General features: G+C 37.1%; 1 protein-coding gene across 1 annotated transcript in view; it reads right to left on the minus strand.

The window, feature by feature from the left end:
• PDE3A (phosphodiesterase 3A) overlaps positions 1–23598 on the minus strand; it is a 318877-nt gene that overhangs the window by 6073 nt on the left and 289206 nt on the right. Inside the window, exons 10-15 of the mRNA XM_059185916.1 lie at positions 17262–17373; positions 11492–11605; positions 11152–11351; positions 9291–9494; positions 8457–8612; positions 5809–6064 (exon numbers count right to left, since the gene is read on the minus strand). Of these exons, the coding sequence (XP_059041899.1) occupies positions 5809–6064; positions 8457–8612; positions 9291–9494; positions 11152–11351; positions 11492–11605; positions 17262–17373 (1042 nt within the window). The remainder of the gene's footprint in view (positions 1–5808; positions 6065–8456; positions 8613–9290; positions 9495–11151; positions 11352–11491; positions 11606–17261; positions 17374–23598) is intronic.

Below are 23598 nucleotides of genomic sequence, written 5' to 3' on the forward strand. Positions count from 1 at the left end.
AGTGGTATTTACCCAAAGGATACAGACATTGTGATTTGAAGGGGCACATGGACCCCACTGTTTAACGTTGTAATGTCCACAATAGCCAAAATATGGAAAGAGCCTGAATGTCCAGGGACAGATGAATGGATAAAGATGTGGTGTACATGTACTCATAAGGAATTCCATCACAAGGAATGAAGTCCTAACATGTGCAATGATGTGGATGGAACTAGAGTCAGTCAGTCAGAAAATGACAAATATTGCAAGATTTCACTCTTATGTGGAATTTAAGAAACAAAACAGATGAACATAGGGGAAGGGAGGGAAGCATAAGATGAAAAATGAGAGAAAGACAAACCGTAAAAGATGCTGAACTCTAGGAAACAAATTGAAGGTTGCTGGAGAGATCAGTGGGGCAATGGTGTAACTGGGCGCTGGCATTAAAGACAGCATGTGAGGTAACGAGTGCTGGGTGTTATATTCCACTGATGGATCACTAAATTCTACCTCTAAAACTAAGAAAAATCAAATCAAACCAAAACAAAACCAAAAAAACCAACCCTGAACTGTCTGGCCTGAGCCGTTGAGTAGTATTAAGATATAGTGAGAAAGGCAAATCTTGAGATTTGAGGGGGATGCTGAACATGTAATGTCTGGGAGACCTTCCAGGGCAGAGGTAAAGTTGGCAGCTCATCTTGAGCTTTGAAGAGGGTCTGTTCACAGTCACAATGTAACTCTTGGTACCTTTATCTGAGTGACCATTGTAGACTTAGGCCAAGAATTTAGAAAGTAGGCTAAGATCCCCTGTTAGGCTATAAAATTCCCTATGGGCAGAAACCTGTATCCTCTTTTTGTGTATATTCAAAACCTCCAGATGTTAGTAAGTATTCAGTAGTAAGAGTTTACTAGATGACTCATGTTCTCCCTACCTTCTGCTCCACAGTTGCAAGTAAATGATGAAGCGTTGGTAAGTCATAAAAATGACCATAATATGAAAAGGATATCTGATCTAATAGAGACTATGTTAAGAGGTAACAGTAATAGTACAAGTTTCCAGGATGGTCAGCAGGGATATGTGGGCTTACTTAATAAAGTAGCAATGATTCACAATGTATAATCAGGAGGAGGGGGGAAGAAGAAATAATAGAAGAAAAAAAGAATAACGATAGGAAAAAAAAATCCATTTGCTCTGCGGTGTACCAAAAGAACTAGATCTCTCGGAGGCCGTCCAGCAAAATTTTTGTGGAAGTACTAGTGATTCCTTCAACAGCTTTATTTTAAAATACCACAAAAATTTCTTGCATTTTACAGGATAAGATTGATTTAAAAATACAGATCAAATAAAAGGACCTTAAATTAAATCATCTTGAATTACTTTTGAACCATGCAGACACAAAACAAAATTATTAAGCTGAAATAATGCTGGGGGAAGGGATACAAGCAGAGTCATAAGCAAAAATTTATAAAACAATTTACTGTATTCATTATTTTATTTATGAGATAAACCCACCAATCAAACTTATATCGACCACTCATTAATTGGCAAGCAATTTTCTGGATGCTATGGACACAAAGACTGATTAGTCCAGAGCTTGCCTTAAGGGAGCTTACAGTTTATAGGGGAGAGGGCAAAGAAGACAAAAAATGAAACACACATGTTGTATTTGTGTTTTATGACAATGTATGCATATGATCAAGATGGGCTTAATGTTCCCCTCAGCTTGACTAAACTTTAGATTGGTTTCTTCCAGATTATAGGTCTCTGACTTCCCTTTTCTTATAGCATTTACTTGCTAAGAGTTGAAAGTGCAAATACCTTCTCTGCTCCTGTGTAATATAAATCTTCTCCCAGCTTCTACCTAGTTTTACAATCCAAGAACATGTCTCCCACGTACCTGGGTGTGATTCCTTTGAAATGAAATCATTGAAAAAAACAGGGTCCCTAATTCAAGTCTCCATGGGAGGGGAAGTGTCCAACTTCACCAAGTACCAATTAGCAAACACAGATGGCTCTATCATATTGACCAACATCCCTCTAAGGTCCTATCCTGGATTTTCACAAACTCACACTAGTGCTTAAATATCCTCCTGCCTTAGTTTCAATGGAGTTGAATTTAATCTCTCTTCCTTATTGCAATAATCTTGAATAAAGTCTTTTCTGACACTTTTAATAAGTGCGCAGTGCAATTTCTCTCTGACACATCAAACCACGGCAACACACGACTCAATCTGCGAGGGAACAGGTAAGATTTTTTCAAAGGATAGGACACTTGAGGTGAGATGTAAATTTTGAAAATTAAATACAGTAGGTGAAAAAGGTGTGGGCAGCATTCCAGGCAGAGTGAAGGGCATGCATACGGCAGAAGGTCATAGGGTCCTGGAGCATGACATCAATTTCTTCATTTGAAAGGTTCTTAATAAGCATATACACACACACACACATACACACGCATACACTAAATTTTAAAAAATCTGAGTTATTCCTATAAAAATCAGTAAGATATATTACTACTACATTAGGTTGTTGTTTTTTTTTTCTTTTCTTTTTCTTTTTCTTTTTTTAACTATTAAAGAGAGGGAAGGAGGGCCAGAAGGAGAGAGGGAATCGGGGCTCTATCCCACGACCCTGAATTCATGGTCTGTGCTAAAATCAAGAGTCAGGTGCTCAACCAACTGAGCCTCCCAGGCACCCCTACATTAGATTTTTAAAAGCACATTTATAAAATTACTCTTCTACCAAAGCCATCTACTTGCTTATTTCTACTTTGTTTTTATTGGAGTCAGGTACAAATCAGTTTCTGTTGAGAAATTTTTAAATGTTAATGTAGTTTTTAACCTATTCCTTTGAATCAAGAGAGTTACACGTGAGTACTGGCTGAAGGATAGATCTGAATCACAGTGATACGATTAACGCTACTGCCCAAGGTGGTCATTCCATCTGACTGCTGTACACATTCACGCAGTGTATTCATAGGGAAGAGGTAACAAAAGCTCAATTTTTCTCCTTTTCCTTTCAGGGCAGCCCCTATGAGAACAGCTGTTCTCTTATTAATGCTGTTAAACGTTAGCAATAAACCTCTCTGGAATTAAACTGAATAAGGTGACGTAGAAGAAAGTTTGTACCAAATAAATTTGCGTAGATTAGAGTCTGCAGGTGGTCTAAAGCATGCCTGTATTGGAAGCCAAATTGTTCAGCACTGGAACCTTTTGAAATGAGAACAAAGAGCCTTTCATTGCTCAAATTCTAAATGCAGCTTAGTACTTCATTAGAAACCTCTTAGTTCGCTGTAGGAATCTTTCAGATTTAATTATGAGGTTGGGAAAAAGCCTTCTTTCCCTAGGATACCATATTGAAACATTTAATTCTGTGTTTCCTGGGAGATCTCCAAGTTTTGCAAATTGCTGAAATTATCAGTGCATATTTAATCTAAATTTTTTCTGAAACCTAAGTTTCAGGCTAAATCAAGTTAACCATCTCAGTCAATATGATTACAGAATTAAAATTACTAGGATTCTACAGCAGTAGAGTTTGGAGGGCTTGGTCTGGAGAGCAGAATCTGGAAGTCAGTATGGCAACTGAACCCCACAGAACGGAAAAGTAATTGAATATCTGGTTGTCGCGTTTGTTGCTAAAGCCAATGTTGACAAGTTGAGCCTGTAAAATCTCTTGGCCTGTGTCCTTTGATTCCTGATGACTGTATTATGTGTGTGCTTTTTCGATGTGTTTGAGTTCAAATAGCAATCATTGAGTGCCCATGGGAACAAGGCTTTTCCAAGAGGCTAAGCTGACAACACTTTCTAATGTCACTCATTCAAAAAAAAAAAAAACCCAAACCCAAACCCAAAAAACCCCGTCCTTTCCTTAAACAGCAAACTACAGGTCTCTGAAATGAAAACAAGTTAAAAAAAAAAAAAGGGAAAAAGGGAAAAAGAAAACCAATACATGTTTATTAAATGAGCAAATGAAAAAATAAGCCATGAATCCCAATCTTGGTTCCAAACTCTGAATCTCAGGACTAGCCCCAAATTGCTAATGGAAACCTTTTTTATAAGCACCAGAGAAATAAAATATAATTACTTCAATAATAGAATATTGAAGGAAAACAACTTTTGACTTTTTCCTTATTCTGTACCAAAGTTAATATATAGGACACAGAACTTGGGCAAAAATTTGACCTAGAATCAAAACTGCAAAACCCTCATCAGTTTATACTTAATAAAGATCTCCCTATCTTGGTAAGCTTACAGCAGAGTACTTATGTGAGGGCAAATGGGTCACCACCCATGTTAAACTGCATTTACTGGATGGCTGAGATGAACTGAGACATGAATTTTCCTGACTGTGCTAAAAAATAGAAACAGATGATGAGAATATGTCTCTTTGGTAATATTTTGGATAAGTACTTCGAAAAAATATGACTGCACATTCTTTCTGAAGGCACATATATATCACATACTATGTTTTCGTGAATGCAAGAACAGTATTTGTGCAATAGCACTGTAAGAGTTATGGGCTTTACTAATTATGCTGTTTGGGTCTCCTCCCTATGACAGGAGAAATATCAAAGAATATTTCAAGATGAGAAGAAAAAAAAATCTCTTTTTACAGTCAGATAAACTCATGTAGCCATCATGTAAACTGGCTACATCATGTGCTCCAAATGAGAGACCAGATGGAAACACTTTTCATCATCATAAACACTACTGCTCTGTCCTGTTCAAAGCCACATTCCTTTCTCACTTGGATAATTTCAATAGCCTCTTAACTTATTACCCTTGTTCTACCCTAAACTCAAGGTATTCTCAGTACAGCAGCTGAGGAAACCCATTTAAAATGTAAGCTGAATCAGCTAACTGTTCTGCACAAAATCACAGACAGCTTCCCATCTTACTCAGAGTTAAGAGCCAAACTCCATACAGTGCCCTACAGAGCCCTACCCTCACGCCCTCCATCATCTGGCTCCCCACCGCCTCTCTCCTGCTGCTCCCTCACTACCTTTCCTCTCAGCCACCCCAGCCCAGCCCATGCTTCAACACCTAGCCAACGCCCACCTCAGGACCTTTACACAGTTTGCTTTTCTCTCTTTCTTGGCACACTTTTTCCTATACTTCCATGGATAATTCCCCCAAATCTCTCAGTCTTTTTTTTTTTTTTAATCATTTTTACTTAGCCCATCTGTGGCTACCTTATCTAAAATTTTAACCTTTCTCTGCAATATTTCATATCCCTCTTCCATTTTTTTTTTAAAGCTCTAGCATTTATCAGTATCTCACATGTCAAAGACTTACCAATTGGTCTTGCTTAGTGTTTACGTACTCCACTAAAAGTCATTTAAATGGGCAACAATTTATTTATATTTTGTCTGATCTGCTCATGGCTCTATCTTCAGTACTTGGAAGAATGCCTGGCACAAAGTAGATACTTAATAAATATTTGTTACATGAATGTGTGATAGCTAACTCTTACCACTTCACACGGCTTTCCTCCAACTAAACCAACATAAGTGTGTGGTTGCTCTATAGGGTATCTGAAACTCCTCTCATCTCTAAATCATTAAGATATTCTGAAGGACAGGCTCCAACTGTTTAATTTCTTTTTACTTCATAACAGAGGCTGTATCTTTATATGAATGCGGTATTATAATAGATTCCATAGTCTATAACTTCTATTATTATATTAGGGAAGGGAGGTTTTACACAATCAGATGAAGATGGTATCTGGACACAAACTATGTACTTCTCGAGAAGCTCAAGACTTATCTGAACCTATGTTAAAAAAAAGAAACTTAGAAAAAACACCCTAGAAATAGATTTCATAAAACTTACTTGGAGTTTCATTATTTTCACAGGTTTCCTCTTCGTTTGGTGCTTCCTCCTCCTCTTCTTCTTCTGGGTCATCAGTATCTCCTGACTCATCACTATCTTCCACCCATTTCCCTGGCATTAGTCCTGCTGAATCATAGGAGTTGCACAGAGGACCCACAATGTGAGAGATGAAGGATTCCTGAAGATTGGCCAACTGAGGAGCAGAACGGTCCATGAAGGGGCTTATTGGTAACCCAAGGCTGGCCTCTTCATCACCCTAGAAATAGGAATTTATCATGAAGGGTCAACCAAAAAGATACATGACATGGAAAGTTTAAAATACTAGTAGAGGGGCGCCTGGGTGGCTCAGTGGGTTAAGCCGCTGCCTTTGGCTCAGGTCATGATCTCAGGGTCCTGGGATCAAGTCCCACATCGGGCTTTCTGCTCGGCAGGGAGCCTACTTCCTCCTCTCTCTCTGCCTGCCTCTCTGCCTACTTGTGATCTCTGTCTGTCAAATAAATAAATAAAATCTTTTAAAAAAAATAAATAAATAAAAAATAAAATATAATAAAATAAAATACTAGTAGAGTCAGCATTCACTTGGCACCTAAAATCTGCAATTACGTAAGAACCCAGACACTCATGTGTGAACTCCCTCTTTTACTTGACTGCTAAAGGATTCTACCCAAATTGCTGAGATCCCTGTAGAAATGTTTTGTTGCCATTTACCACTTTTGTGATCTTGAGGTTTTGGCTTTTGATCAAGGGGCAACAGAAGAAATGGTCTAATGTCTTAGTACATGGTATTTCTTATCATGTCACGCCTTTTTCTATTAGGCTATAAATGTACTCAAAATGCAATGCTGGGAATAATTATGAAAAAAAAAAAAACATAATCTATCACTTTTGTTCCTTTTACCTTGGCTGCTAGTAAAGCTTAGAATAATTTATTGCTCAATTAAAGATACCACCTTATCTCAGCTTTTGGTTGAATTTTATCTTCTGTGATCACATGATTTCTGATAATCTGACTTGTCAACATGTTTAATAGTACTACTGTGTAAGTGTTTTTATTTTGAAATACTTCAAATCTTTCTGGAAAAAAATAACAGACTGTAAACCAGTAGTCACCTAGCAAAATTAACAAAGGAAATATACTGAAATACCAACAATCGTTATGTCTATGTAGTAGAATTATTATAACTGGGTTATCCTTTTCCTTTATTTTTTTTGCATTTTTAAATTTTCTTTATTTTTTATTTTAAGATTTTTATTTATTTATTAGAGAGAGAGAGGAGAAAAAAAAAAACAATGGGAGGAGGGGCAGAGGGAGAAGAAGTGGGCTCCCCACTGAGCAGGGAGCCCAACATGGACTGAATCCCAAGACCCTGGGATCATGACCTGAGCCGAAAGCAGACACTTAACTGACTAAGCCACCCAGGTGTGCCCCCCACTTTTTTTTTTTTTTTTTTGGTATTTCAGTACTTGGGGATTGATTCTGAGTTAATATCATTTCTAGAAAAGGCAATATATTATTTTCTAGGAAGTACAAACCTTTTAACCTATGTATGAGTCCTATCTATAAAACCCACAAAAGTTCTTTCTAATCCCTCTTCAAGTATATCCAGTGATAGTCAATTTATTATTTAAAAAGTCACCTCATCTTATTTCTGGATGCCTTTATAATACATATTTCTTTCTCACATTGTCTTGAAATCAATCCTTCTATAACTTGTATAGACTGGTTATATTTATACTCTTTTTAGGGAAGCAGAAAGAAATCTAATGTTTCTTATAAATCAAATCCTGTGCTAAGTGACATTTACTTTTATCTCTGCAACATATGATGCACTTAATCCTAAATTTGTATGTCAGTCTTTAAAGTATCTGAAGACAGTTACTGTGACACCTCCATTTTCCCCACCACACAGGGAAATGATCTTCACTTTTTTTTTTTTTAATTTTATTTAAATACAATTTAGTTAACATATACTGTATTATTAGTTTCAGGGGGAGAATTTCATGATTCATAAGTTGCATATAACACCCAGTGCTCATTACACCAAGTGCCCTCCTTAATGCCCATCACCCATTTAGCCCATCCCCCCACCCAACACCCCTCTAGCAACCCTCATCATGTCAAATTATGCTACTGATTCCTGTCCTTTACCCATTCTCCACCACTTCCGGAATCCTCTTAAGAGAACAGATCACAGTACTCAAAACAATGCTTCATATATAATCTGATCAGTGTTTCTGTGGAAGATTCTTCGGTAGAGTGTTTACTCTCACATTATCATCTCAAATAAAATGCCTATTTATAAAGATTTTTCAGACACTGCTGTTATTGAATATTAAAAGTCAATGAACTTAATCTGATGTACATTCATTTATATAAATGTAAATGAGCTTCAATTGTAATAAATTTATTTTTTAAAAAGAAACAATATGTCAATGATCTTCCTAATGTGTCCGGTCATTTCATTATTTCATCTTCTTCTGCCCTCACCTCCACTCCCTATAATACTTGCAAATAACTTTATCTTAGAGTTTTTAGTTTTCTGATGTTAATATGAATATAAAAGAGACTGATAACACTTTTACAGCTTTTGCAAGCTTTTGTGAATTCATGAGCAGCCTATTATAAATTAAGATAAACAATTGGTTACCTGTTCATAAAATTCATTGACAATACCCTCTGTCCACTGAAGATGGAGCTCTTTGCATTTAGCTGGCCCATTGATATCAGCCAACTTTATACACATTTGGCAAACCAGGAGGCGATCATTTTCATTGGTCCAATCTATTCCAACATCATCATTCACCTGTTTGAGGGGCAAAGGTAAAATGTGGTTTGCCTCAATGAAAGCAAAAGTTGGACAAAATAAACAATACAATATTTATTATATTAACATGTAGAGATCAGAATACCAAGAAAGGAGGAACTTCTTAGCTATTTAAAATGCTACTGGCTTACGTAATAGTAAAACAGCTCATCAGAAAAATAAAATTTTAAATGATGCATAAAGTGATTGCTAAATTATGGAACTGAAAATAAATGCTATTTAAAATTAGCATTTATTACCAATGATTAGTAAATCAATACAGCTACAAATGATAAGAAATTTTTTTAAGTTAACATTTGGGTATTTATGTTTGATGTATGAAATTTTGTTTCAGGGTTTTGACCTTTTCTACTTCCAGACAAATTATGTTAGTATACCACAGAGATGAGGGCAAATAAAATTGAACAAAAAACCCAATGACAGAGAGAATTTTACTTCTTTGCAGCACAAAGTATAATATATAGGTAGCACCTCAACATCTCAGATTTCTAGATTGGGACCAAGCCCCGTATATCTGCTTCTGGTTAAACATTCTATTGCATTTCATTTTCACAGTTGACATATAAGAGGTGAGAGCAGTAAGTTTTGTTCCACACTTTGATTCCATGACATCTTTCAATATGGTCATAAAATGAAGACTGGTACAAATCTAGTTACCTTGGCATTAAATTTGGCTACAAAATCAAAGTGTTTCTTCAGGTCAGTGGCCAGAATTGCTTCAATGACAAGAAAACGAAAATGCTTAAATTCCACATGGTCAAGATTAACTAAGAAGTTGTACTCTGGCCGGGACATGAAAAGATTCCATGCAGCAGCTGCGTGATGATTCTCCAAAACTGAACGATCGTTATAGAGCACCGCCTAGGCAAAGAGGGCGAAGACTGAATGGCTTAACTTTTAAATTAAAAACAAAAAACAAAAAAAACCCAAATCATAAAAATACATAAGAATAGGCAAAGCTTTCAGGATCCTCTTTTTTCACAGGACATAGAAATGTAATCTTGTGACTGTTGGTTATTAAGAATTCCATAACGTAATTACATTGGCTGTTGATTACTTTTCTTGGTTAAAATTTCCTTTCTTTGTAAGGTGAATTTCATTTCCTTGAAACTTTATTCCAAATTCTTGCAAATGAGGGGCTTAGAGTTAGCTTTTATCAGATTTGTCTGCACAGAAATTTAACTATTAAAAAAATCCAAATATATTAAAATCCCTCTGAGGTGACTCAGTTAATTTCTGCATCTAGAATAAGAATTACCTTTCCTTAAGCATGTATAACTAATAAATAGGAATGGATTCCCTGAGAGGCTCATAATTTAAAAATTCTCATCCCACAAATATCCATAGAAGATATCACCCTCCAACTAGGAAGTAAAGGTGTACAATAAATATCTATTTGCAGGAATTCTCTAATAATGCTGAGGGACACTATAAAAGAAGTTACCTAAACACTGCTTGAACACTAGTGTGGTAGACAGAAAATACAGGAAAAAAGAAGGCATAAGGATAAAAAGGAAAAACAAAGCACATGAAAATTTCAATTGTACTAAGTAAAAATGCATACATGTGAAGGAAAATATGAATGCTAAACGGTGCTGGCAAAAGGATTTGCCCACCTTTAAGAAAAATAATTCTGGAGTATGAAGGACATGCTGAAATAAGCTAAAGTAGATAGTTGGGGAAAAAATTCAGGATACTTTTATTGTATATAGATTAGAGGAAAATTCTAGTCTAGTCTATAAGACAGGTGGAAATGGATGGGAGTTTAGTAAAGACAAAAAGCAAATAAGAAAAAAAGTAAGTATGAGACCAGATTGGCTTCTAGATCCTCTAGAAAGAAAAACAGGATCTCAGAACACTTAGTAACAGAGACACAGCTAATTAAATCAAAGAGAAACTTACCTGGTTTAATTACATAGATGGAGATGCCAAGATACTCAGTGATTAATTTTTGACCTAAATTTAAGTATATATGAAAATGGACTTCTTTAAAGTTATTGTTTTTGGAATACTATGTTCAGGTAAAAAATAAAAAATCCCTCAAATGAATGAAGTAAGTTGATGTTTAAATCCTACTAGCCAAATGTCATAAGTATCATGGTTGTTATAATAAATGTATTTCAAAGGAATGGGTTTTATATACAATGACGACTTACATAATTAAAAGTCCAAGAAAGATCTGGTTCTCCAATCTTTTCAAAAAGGGACTTTTGTATAGGTTGGATTTTCTTTGTTGAGAAGGTTCATTAATATGGATTTAACTAGTTTTTCTTCTTTAGAAGAAAACTGAGATGGGATTCCCACGGGTAATAAAGTTGCAAGCCTGCCATTAATATCTTGGAACAAATATGATATCTTTTCAAAATTAGCTTGGTCTCCACAAATTCTATCCTAGGGCTAAATATAGTTGGGCTCATATTCATCTGTTCCTTATTATAAGTCAAACTTATAAAATTAATTACCTTTGGAAAAATCTCTCAAGCAAATTATTTCTTCACATCAAAATGGAAAGATTTACCTGAGGAGCACTAGTTGCAACCAGGAAAGCATTTGTCCTTCCTGGGTGATCATAATCATGCATGGCTGCAGCCACATACAATGCCATTAACTCTAAGGCAGGGATATTCCCAGACAGACATCCGTATTTATCATCAGGCACGTTATACATTTTTGAGAAGACATATCCCATATGTCCATGAGTAAATCCACTGTCAGAATCTGAGAAGAGAAAATAAAAGTAATAGAAAATTTTAAAAAGTATTAAACTGGTACTATCTGTCTTGACTTCCTTTATTAAGGAAAAGCTTCTCTCCACTCCCTACCCGCAACAAGGGAGCACAGATGCACTTAATACGCACCTGAATCACTTGCTGACCCGGGATCATTAATTACAGTGGAGTGGCCTGGAATTGGCTGGGTAGTAAGGTACCACACAGCATGTAACACATCAGTGGCATGGATTCTGTTATGATCTGTAACCAGTGCAAAGGAAGAACAGTCATTCATTGGTGAACTTTGGGGTCCAAGGACTAAGAGTGCCACCTACTGGATAAACAGTTTAGTCTTAACATTTGAATACCCCAGTGAAAGGCAGCCAAATGTTCTAGGACAAATACTCTTCGATTACTCTTCCAAGACTCCATAATAGCCATAGCAATGAGGGTTGGGGGGAAGCACACATTACATTGATTATGCATGCAGATGTCTGAAGTGGAAAAATCTGTGTCTGGAAGAAACCGAACATCTATAGAAAGCTCACTAAGTGCAATCACTGCAATGTTTACCGTCATATTTATTTCCATGCTCCTATATAAGATTATGCAGAGGACCAGAAAGATGCATGACATACTTCAATTAGGTCAGACCAATGGTCTGTACAACCTAATATTCATCTCTGCTAAGTAGCATACAAATATAATCTGAATAAAACAAAGTAGGATTCTTTTGCAAAAATTTAAAACACTGGTAAAAATTAACAATATATCTTCTGAATATAGGTTAAATTCACAAAGCAAAACTGAAAACCACAATCAATGATATTCTCTGATCTAAAAATTCTAATTTGGGAACACAGCTCTAGGAAATACCTGAAGAGAAAAATAAAAACTTTTTTGTATATTAATGTAGGGAGTTGAGTCATTTAGAAGAGCAAAATTTACGAGAAAACCAAATCCTCTAGTCTAGTCATTACCATGGAAAGGGGGTATATTCTATACCTGCAGTTCGGCATCTACTGAACCAAGACCAAAGGCATGGTGTGCTCTCAGCTCACCTTTTTCTGGTGCAGTTCTTCCAAGTTCTTCTCTTGTTTACTGGCCCTTCAGAATATTTCATTGATTGCTATACATTATCCTAAGTATGCTAACTTTACATACTCTATTTCTAATGACCAACCATAATACAGTATCATCCAATATAGTAGATCACATCTCTGAATAATACTCAACAGATAAAAGAGAAAAGAGAAGAGAACAGTAAGAATGATAATGGAAATTGGGGAAAACATCCGGACCCTGGTCAGAGAAGAAAGAAAAAAATGAACATTTTTTCTTTTTCTTTTATTTTTTTCTTTACCTTCTTTTTCTTTTAAAGATTTTATTTATTTGAGAAAGAGAGAGAAAGACAGCCCTCTCAGGAGCCCAAGTTGGTGGAGGGGCAAAAGGAGAGGGAAAAGCAGACTCCTTGCTGAGCAGGGAACCTGGAGCAGGACTTGATCCCAGGGCCCCAGGATCATGACCTGAGAAGGCAGACACGTAACTGAGCCATCCAGGTGCCCCAGAAAAAACTAACATTTTTGGCGTTCATGGCATACAGGGGGATGTAGGTAGATGGTGCTTATTTCCCTACATTTCCAGGAACTCTTAAGAGTCAATCTTTAAGTGATGATATGTAGCTAAATTTTATGTAAACCCCCAGCATTTCAGCAGAGGGGCCTTGTAAGGACTTGAGAGGATGTGCTTATAACAGACATCCAAGGCTCCAAAGGAGGAAATGGCAAACCCCATGCCCTGTCATTGCCAGAGGAGAATACTGATATTACCTAATCATCCAAAGAACAATTTCATTGAAATTGGAGTCTGTATCTCTGTGTATAGACTATCTCAAGTCATCCAAGACCAAACATTTTAGATCCATACCTGTGCCATTACCAAACTCGTCATGCTAAGTGTCTGGATTTAGGACAGATCTGAATTTGTCTCTGTTCTAAGATCTATTACCCATGTGAGCTCGAGTGAGCTGCTCACAACTCATCTTGTAATTTTAAAAATAAAGGCATATTAAAAAGTAGTGCCTTATTTCACAGTACATTTGTGAGAATTACAGAAGAAAACATATTTTTAAATTCCTGACACAGAGTAAGCTTGCAACTAATGTAAATATAATTCATGTAAAATGCATGCTGCTGGGTCGCCTGGGTGACTCACTTGGTTAACCATCTGCCTTGGGCTCAGGTCATGATCCCAGGGGTCCTGGGGTCCAGCTCTGTGCAGAGCTCTCTGCTCAGCAGGAAGCCTGCTTCTCCCTTTCCCCTCTGCTGCTCTCTCCCTTTCATGCTCAAGCAAGTGACCTCTCTTTCTCTCTCTCTCTCTCTCGAATAAATAAATAAAATCTTTAAAAAAAAAAAAGAAAAAAAAATGATTGTTTTTGGACAAGACAGTGAGTTAGCACAGATCACTGGTTTTCTTCCAAGATCAATGCTGGATTTGTTAAGAATTGAAGAGCTAAAATAAAAGGTATGCTAAACCCCTGGGGGAGGGAGAAGGCAGAGATGACCTGCTAGAGGAAGAAAATGCCGCCACTGCCACCATTAGGGGATAGGCTGGGGGAGAGCTTCTGAGTTGAGGTCTTTCCTCCTCCTTTGCAGAAAGCTGGGAAAATTACTGTGTGCAAGTAATTACCATCACTCATTCATGCCCTGTCTCATTCCCATAGCCTGCCCAGCTCCCCACCTCTGTCTCGATACACTTGTTTTTCTCAACTTTCTCCCTATCCCTCAAGCACAGAATTGAAGTGAGCTTCAATGGGAGTTATATGTAAAATGTATAGATTTTTAGACCTATAGATTTTCAATTGAAAATTCTTTCTATGCTTCTTTAGGAAAGTGTTAAAGAAGAAAAGTGACAATTTAAATATTTTTTTCCCTTTGGCTTATAGCAAATACTGTCATAGTTGTACCTTTCCAGCTTCTCCCACGCCCCCTCAGCATCTAGCTTTCACACTGGTGGGCACGTGACACACAGCTTAACTGAACTGAACTACACACAGACGGATCAAGATTATTCTCACGGCCGCCATTCTACCCACTTCTCCAGCTTCAATAACAAGAATGAGAGGTGTTAGGAAGAATGTACTTCAGTGATGAAGGTCTCTGAAAATGGAAAAAGCACCCTCAAAACTAACTTTGAATTCACGAATGGATAAGACCTAACAATTTCTCTTCTTTACTTGCCAGTATGCCCAACTGAAAGGGACTGTGAACAACAATGAACATTATTTATTTCTCTGTGCAACTGAGTATCAAGTATACCTTAATTTATCCTAACCTTTATTGAACAAATATATATTCAGCATCATAGTTCTATCAGTGAATTGCCTATATTTATACTTCGTCCACTGCTACTCCATGAAATATCTACCTACCTACCTGTGTCCATTTTTACATCTAGATTTCTCAAATTTTAGTAAGGGCTCTGCGTACGAATTTAAAAGTCTTTATCTCTTAAAAATTGTTAAAAGTGTGCTTAGAAGTTAATAAAATTTAGTTTCTAATATTTTAGGTCATTGTCCTATTAAAGTTAATCTAATCCCATTTTAGATACTCGGGATTTTCATTTACATATGGGTTTATTTAGATAGAGCTATTAGAAATATTATCCTCTAGGAGTAGATACTAAATTAAGGAGACATATAAGAAATATTTGTGTATGATAATTAAAATTAATGATAAATAACACTTTTAATAAATACCTATATTAGTCTAAATTTATAATACTACCACATGCAAGGAATTACTATTTAAAAGGGATTACCAGGGGCACCTGGGTGGCTCAGTGGGTTAAAGTGTCTGCTTTTGGCTCTGGTCATGATCCCAGGGTCCTGGGATCAAGCCTCACATCAGGCTCTCTGCTTAGCGGGAGGCCTGCTTCCTCCTTTCGCTGCCTACTTGTGATCTCTCTCTGTCAAATAAATAAATAAAATCTTTAAAAATAAAATAAAAGTGATCACCAGTCAAGCTAAAACTTCTGTAAATGAATTCCCTTTACAAAAAATGTCTAGGGTTCCTAATAGAACAAGCTTATTATGTTATAATAGAACAAGTTTATTATGCTATAATAAAAATAAAAAATAAAAAATAATTTGTTAAATTCTTTTCATATGAAATGAAGAAGCCACTATTTCAGAAAAAAGAAACATCTATTCAGTTGTAAAATGAGAAAATATAAACATAAGTAATAAAATAATAAAATTAATAACATAAAATTTAGAATCTGGAAACTTCTTTTTACACTTAAATACTGGTCGACTTTCCCTAAGATTTTATGACATACTGCCTAGAGAAAAGTTAGTAGTTACATCAACTGGTACTTAATAGACTTGGCTATAGCTGATTATGTCACTAAAATACATTTGGAAATAGAACAATTTGTAAATTTAGTCTGATGACTAGCTGTTGAAAACTCAGTAACACTTACATCAATCACTGGCATCTAACCAGGGTGTGCCCTGGGAAAATGGTATTAAGAAAGCAAGGCTTATCTTGAGATTCTTTCAAACTGCCCCTTTTTTGTCTCTATTTCCATGGCCCTACTGCCCAGACTTTCCCAAGGGACCCAGTGCTCTTAAGTTTCTCTCTTGTCTACACCCACCCTCTTGTCTTGTCTGCATTTTGGTCCCATAGTCTCCAACAAATTTAATTTCTAGATCCAATTCTTCATTATCTTCTCCTATCACATGCCATCAGCTGTGTATTTTCATTCCAATGTAGCAGATGGATGGCGTTTTGAAAAATAGTATGTTAATAATGGATCATTAGTTTAATATACTATCCCTTTCTGGAAATACCTCTACTTTATGTGTCTCCATAGAATTTTTATTTAACATCAGCTGTTTACTATTAGAAAAAGACATGGGGTTTTGAAGTCTAAGGTGTATAAAAGCAAATTTAAAACTTACAAGTTAAAGCATGATTCGAACGACGCATTTCTAAGGTATGCTTCAACCAATGTATGTCTGACTACTTCTCTTGCTATGCATTTATTTTCTAAAAGTACCACATGATTTCTGCACATTCTACAAACTTCTCTGACTGGATTTTTGGACATTTTCTTCAGTTCCATATATTCTGTAGCATATAGGATGATTCTACTCACGTGTTCAGGTGATACCAGAAATGCTCCATATTGAAAATTCAACATCTCCTCTCTGTTCCAATTTTGTATCATAAATGACAAAATTACCTTCACAGTCTTTTAAGTTCACTAATTGGAACCCTTGCTTGTGTCTCTTCCTTTGGTCTTCACATTTATCTGACTTTTAAAATACTTCTAGTAATTTCTTCGCAACCCCCTTTGAGGTGTCTCTTTTTTTCTATTCTATTAATTAGACCATCACCCTCCCATCCCTCCACCCCCAGCCAGGTCTTTCTTATACTGAAAAAACTTCCAAGCCTTCATGAATTAACTCTACAGATGCCAGAAGAAAGGTTAAACTCATCCAATAAAAGGAGTGTATTATAAAATGAGCAATAAATTTAACATTTAATTATTTATGGACCACACACTTAAACTGGCTTACTGTGAAGGAACTATTATCACTCCTTCAGATTTATAACCTCATGTTATCCTCATAACAATCCTACAAAGCTATTATAATCCTCAAAGATATTATGATCCCCATTTTACAGATTAAGAAATGAGGCATGTAGAGGTGAAGTAAGACCCACAGTCTTTGACAGCAGAGAGGTGAAGGGACCGGATCTCTGAAACAGGCTGTAATCTCCTGGTCGAGGTCACATCCAGTGTTTACCATGTATAGTTCTCTGGTATCTGCCAGTGGTTCAATATCCCACTACCCAGAGCAAATTTGGCAGATTCGAAAAGTATTATTTCACATATAACTTATACTTACAAGGAATTTCCCTGTATCCAATCTCCAAAGCATGAAAATAATTCATAAATTCCCTAACTGGAATTTTGAAAGCTTCAAAAAGGCCCATGTCTTCAAAAAGTCTGTATGATACCTATAAAGAGAAAGACAAAGCTTTATAAAAAAACATCCCTCGGTATGTACCAGACACAAAAGGAAAAAAAAAAATAATAAAACAAATAATTCCTGGCCAGCAGAGAACTTACAGGGAACAGTAAGTCAAGTAAGTACTGAAGAACTCTGTGTGTCTAGCCCCTGTAGCCCCTGACCTCAAGGGGTATTTAATCTGCTTTTAAAGGTGTGGACATTCAACCAAGAAAACAACCCAAACAACAGTATACACTACAGAAACATATCAAGGCACTCCACTGTGTGCTATCAACTGCTAGAAAATCCTTCTTAATTCCTCCTTGTATAGTGCATACTACAAGCACTAATAAATAAGGAAAAAGCCTTAGTTTGGTCCAATTTTTTCTTAAAGAAAAACGAAGAGGATAAAGGATTCAGAGTTGTACCTTACTGAATGAAGAGTAAAGGGAAAGAATTATGAGAGAGAGAAAAACAGTTACTTTGACTAACTATATAGAGAAAACTGATTTATTCTAATGCAGTATAAATAACAACATCTAAATTATTTTTTTCCTAGCTTATCTTCTCTTTCTCCTCCAAGTATACATTCTCGTCCAATTGCATTCACAGCTCTGGTGACCCAAATCCAGTGAACACCTACACCTATGATTGGCATATTTGATGAGCAAATGATGGAGAAAAAACTAATAAAGGCACAGAAGAAGGTACTAGGGAGAGAAAATACACATGTCAGAACAGAGTATAGCACCATGTCAAGTAGCTTACTCCATGTCACAAAGGCACAGTGTTGGCTCTACCTCAGGAAACTTTAAGAAATAGTCATCATTTTTATTATCTGCATCTCTTCTTAAAGTTGTCTTGAAATATTTCCTCTCCATCTTTGATCTGCCATTTCATAGCTAAATTCCTATCTTTTTTTACTGACTTTGAATCTATTTAAATTCAGTGATATTCCTTTAATTATGTACTCCGTGTTTATCACATATATCTATATATGCATGTAGACATATATACACCTATATAGAGAACTATAATGGAATTTCTATCTAAAATGAAATCAGAGGATATAAAACAAAATAATCTCACCATGTGTCCTCAGAAAAATAAAGCTCAAGGACCAAGAGACTGATTTCCTGTAAATGACTGATTTTTAGAGAAGTGATAACATTGGAATTTTCTTAAATGATAGGGGGTTGAAGAGGAGTTGCTTCATATCAACCTTGGGAAGTTGTATTTACACGGTTTCCAGAAGCATGAACAAGAAACCATCCAGATTGGGCTGGTCTTCCAAACTAAGCGGACTTGAGCTTTGTTTCTGGTTTTGTCTGCTCAGGGAAGTTCAAACCTGGTCTCCATTTGGTTTTGACTTTAACAGACTCTAACTGAACTATCCCTTCTTTACATTCCCTGCCCATAATTATAGCCAAACCCAAACCCTGAAGAGATTCACCATAGTTTGCACATCCTAAACTGCAGTTCTGCTATTCCTGAATAAACTCATCTTTTTACAAGTTTGAGTTTGCCTCATTATACCTATTTAGGCTGACATAACTACAAAGGAGAGTTACTCATTCAGCATACAACTTCTGAGTGCCTACCATGTTCCAGACACTGCTCTGTATGAGTCATATATACAGGGGAACAAAACAAAGATCTCTTCCTTCAGGGAGCTTAGAGTCTAGCAGGGGAGGGCAGTACATAACAGATGTAATAAGTAAGGTATATACTATAAAAGGAGTAGTAAGTACTATAGAAGAAGAAAAAGGGAGAACAGGCTAGAGGACTGGGAACACAGGGAAGCTATAGAATTTGCTTTTTTCTTTTTAAGTTTGGTGGATAGAGTAGGCATATCCAGGTGATATCTGAGCAACGAACTGAAGGAGATGTAGACTGAGGTACATGGCTATCTGAGAAAAGAGGTTTTCCATATGGAGAAAAAGGCCTATGCAAAAGGCCCTGAGGTATGTCTGCTATACTCAAGAAATAGCAAGAAGGCCAGTGTAGCTAAAACAGAATGAATGAGGACAGGAGTAGAATTTAAGTTTGCAATAACACAGTGGGATGGGGCAGGGTGCAATCTTGGGATCTGACAGCCAAATTGATCATTGTAAGACTTTTGCTCTAAGTAGGTAGGAAGCTGCTGAAGATATGGGAATAGGGAAGTAACTTTATCTTACTTTTTTTTTTCTTTTTAGAATTTTATTTATTTATTTGAAAGACAGAGAGAGAAAGGGAGCCTAAGTGGAGGGAGGGGCAGAGGCAGAGGGATAAGCAGACCCCCAGCTGAGCATGGAGCCCAATGCAGGGCTCCATTAGGCCCTAGGGTCATGGCCTGAGCCGAAGTCAGACGCTTTCCTACTGTACCACCCAGATGCCCTTATTTGACTTATGTTTTAAAAGGATCACCAGAGCTGCTAGGTTGGGAACAGATTATATACTATGTACATCGACTTCTGTATACTTTTCTCCATTCTGAATGGCAAGTTTCACCCTCTTTGTGTCTAACATACCATTCCCATATCCTCTCTTTAAAAATGCAACAGGGGCACCTGGGTGAGTCAGCTGGTTAAGCGTCTGACTCTTGATTTTGCCTCAGGTCATGATCTCAGGGTTATGAGACCCAGCCCAACATTGGGCTCATGCTGAGCATGAAGCCAGCTTAAGGTTCTCTCTCTTTCCCTCTCCCTCTCCTCCACAACCTCCCCTGTTTGCTCTCTCTCTCAAAAAAAAGTAGGGGGGCAACAGAAAGTGAAGTTTATGGTTTTTGTAATATTTTAAGCTATTTGCGGGGGGGGGGGGTTTCCTCTTTACTACTGCTTTGATCTATATTTGAATTCTTGTTTATAAATACCTAATGGATTTAACTATACTTGTAACTTCAGTGACTTGTCCAAGATCACACAACAAACGTTATCAGAACCAGAATTTAAGCCAAGCCTTTGGCTTCAGATTTTGTACTCTAAACTACTTCAAATCCTACCACAATTATTTGAAAAACAATGTTATTAGGATTGCAAATGACCTAAGTTTCTTACTATTCTCTTAAACATATGACAGATGAATGGAAAAATTAAGATGACAGAATATTTTAGAGTATGATTTTAAAACAGGAGTACTTTTACCAACATGCTGTTAAAAAAAAAATCAACCACCAATAATTTAAACTCACAAATAAAGATACCATTAACCAGGTAAATATTGGTAACCAGGAAAAGTAAGCACTATTCTGAAATCTGAACCATGTCTTTTTAAATTTGTTAAACATGATAATCATCAAAAAGGCAGTCAGTATACTGAGACTGAAAAGTCATTTCCATTGCACATATGTCTCTTTAAAAATCTTTTGAAGTGAGACTTTTTCTGTGTAGTTTCAGCCAGAAGGTGATTTCTCGGAATGTTCAAGTTAATTCATCTCAGCTGTCCCAAAGTCTTACTAAGGTGAAAAAAATACGCCTTTCACCCAGTGAAAATATGACTTTGTGCTTATAAACTCAAATCAAAGAGAAAAACCCATAAAGTTTTACTCAGCAAGACAAATAAAACTGCATTTTCTCAAAGTTCAATGTTTTGTAAACTGGAAAGATAAACAGTGAATGACTAAGGCTCATGTAGTTATGTATTTCTTTTTTGGAAGGTGTCTAGAAGAAAAACACATTAGTGCATTTTACTGCAACTTAATTGTTCATTATATCTAATCTTTCTCTTGTGTACTCAGGTCCAGGGCTCTTAGAAAACATTTTGCGAAACAGCCCATCAAGTTTCACAAGCCCACACCCCCCAGCTCCCAGAACTTCAAGGGAGGCTGGTAGAGGAACAGTATTCGCTACACTGTCACTAGGGCTAAAAGACTGACTGCTACAGTAACTACTTTCCCACCGAAACTGGTTCAGTGTTTGAAGACAGAATCAGGGAATATGTTTTACAGGGGCAGGGCCGGGGGTAGTGGAGAAAGAGCTGAGGGTAAATGAAGGACGAAAGTATGGATTTTCAATATGGCTATGTCTGCTCCGATATTTACTCTACCACTTCAGATGAACGGTATATGCTCTTTTAAGCCTCAGTTTCCTCTTCTGCAAAGCGGAGATTAAACTATCTGCATCCAAGTTACTGAGAAGCAAGTTGTAGGGTTTCCGGGAGTGTGTGACATACATATCTGATACAAAACAATGTGAACCTTTTCTCCTAGGAGCCACACTCTGCAGTGAAGGAAAAAGAAGGCTTCCCAGGGGTCTGTCACCTATTTTCCAGGCACCATTACAGGAGTATTTCCAGGTAAAATCACTCCCTCAGAGACATAGCCTGCAAGTGTTTTCAGAAAGTGGGATACAAAACCTTCCAGTTTTGTATCTAAGGCTAGGGTGGACTGGATAAAAACAGCTGTCCTTATATGTCGGAGTTAATGTAGAGCACAAAATCAGCCATAATACCTGTCTCGCTAAAATATAATAGAGGCCCCTGGAGGCGACAGAAGGTTTCGGGAAGGGCATGGGCCTTTGGAATGCTAAGGCCTACAGGAACCCCCTGCTGTTGGAAAGCCGCAGGGAGTTGCCTTCCTGAAGCTTTCTCAGCCCAAAACAGCCTCTCTGAGATCTGAGAGATGTAAGCATTGTCCCTTAGGCTGTGTTTAGCAGAACTCACAGAACATTCCGATTAGCATATCCTATCTCTCCCGTAGACAGATCTTCCCAGTTTCAGTAAGACCACTTCTCACATAGCACAGGCCTGAGAAACAGTAATGAGGATTTGTGATTATCCTGAAGGACCAATAAAAGTGGGAGCAAAGAAAGGCAAAGGGTCCTCATCTCTGATCATTGACACCTTTGCCTTCTCCTCTCTTTCACAGCGAAGTTTTGAAGTAGTCTTTCAGCCACAGGTACAGGGACTGCTGGCCATTCCCTGGCACTTACACCTGTCTTCAAGATCACCTAGGGTCCCTGGGTGGTGCAGTCGGTTAAGTGTCCAGCTCTTGCTCTTGGCTCAGGTCCTACAAGCTCAGCATACAGTCCGCTTGGGTTTCTCTCTCCCACTGCCTCTGTCCCTGCCCCCCATGCCCACTCACCCTCTCTAAAATAAATAAATAAGTCTTAAATATTAAGAAGTACTTAAAAAGGTCACCTAGCATAAAAGGTGCTGCTTAGCACCAAGGATAAGGAAAAAGAGGAAAAATGGGATCATTAACTCCTAGTACAAGTGCAAGCGTTGTCATCCCAGTCCTTTAGGAGTTCATGGACAGGAGAGTCTAGAAGAGGCAACTACATGTCATACAGACTTTGTAATTATTTTGAGCTTCATAATCCATAAATCATTTTAGCACACTGCTTTTGTAGGTAGCAAGTTGAATTGTCATTATTTTCACCTGTATTTAATATCTCTATTAGTCTCTTTAAGGCAGAGGGACATACTTTTCTTCTTGAAGATTAGACTAATACTTTGTGCAAATGAGAAACAGAGGAAAAGCCCCCTCCATCTTCCTCCTCCAAACCTTCACGGATCAGGAATCCTCACCCTGAAGCCCTACACTTAAATACTTGCTGGAACGTCTGAAGAAAGCCTGTCTCTGATGCATGGAGTAGAAATCAGTGTGACAGTGGTTTCTCTTCTAGTGTTTTCCAGGGAAGCGTTCGTGGCTCCACTTAACTCTGGGTCTTGAATTCTCACCTAAATCTTATGTTAGTTTGGCAGTCTTCAGCTACTCTGCAGTGATATTTATTCCATCTATGAAAACAACCCTGAAACATCTTTATATAAGCTGATATTACTGCATCTTCCCACATGTGTGTGTATTCTGATAGATGTCTGATGATAGAGCAAATCCAGTATTTTGTTTATTGAGAACAAACATGTTCAAATTTTTAATTTCTGTGTTTTCTTTCTCTCTCAGGTTAACAGTTTAAGTGTGGGAAGCCTTGAAAGTAGTTTAGCTGAAGGAAAAAATACAAAAAGTCTCTTTGAGTGGCAATAGTTTCCATTCTGTATTTCTTGTGATACAAAAAGGTATTTTCTACATTAAAACACAGAGAACTCTATTTGATATGTTTCTTACAGCAATAGAAGGAAATGTATTTCTGCACAGCATCTTACTTTTGGAAAGACCTAAACACCATACTATTCAAAAGTTTTAAAGGTGCCTGAGTGGCTCAGTTGGTTAAGTGTTTCACTCTTGATCTGGCGAATGTCATAATCTCAAGGTTATAAGATGGAGTCCCACCTTGGGCTCTGAACTGGGCAT

The sequence above is a fragment of the Mustela lutreola genome, chromosome 8 (assembly GCF_030435805.1).
Source record: "Mustela lutreola isolate mMusLut2 chromosome 8, mMusLut2.pri, whole genome shotgun sequence".
Classification (NCBI taxonomy): Eukaryota; Metazoa; Chordata; class Mammalia; order Carnivora; family Mustelidae; genus Mustela; species Mustela lutreola.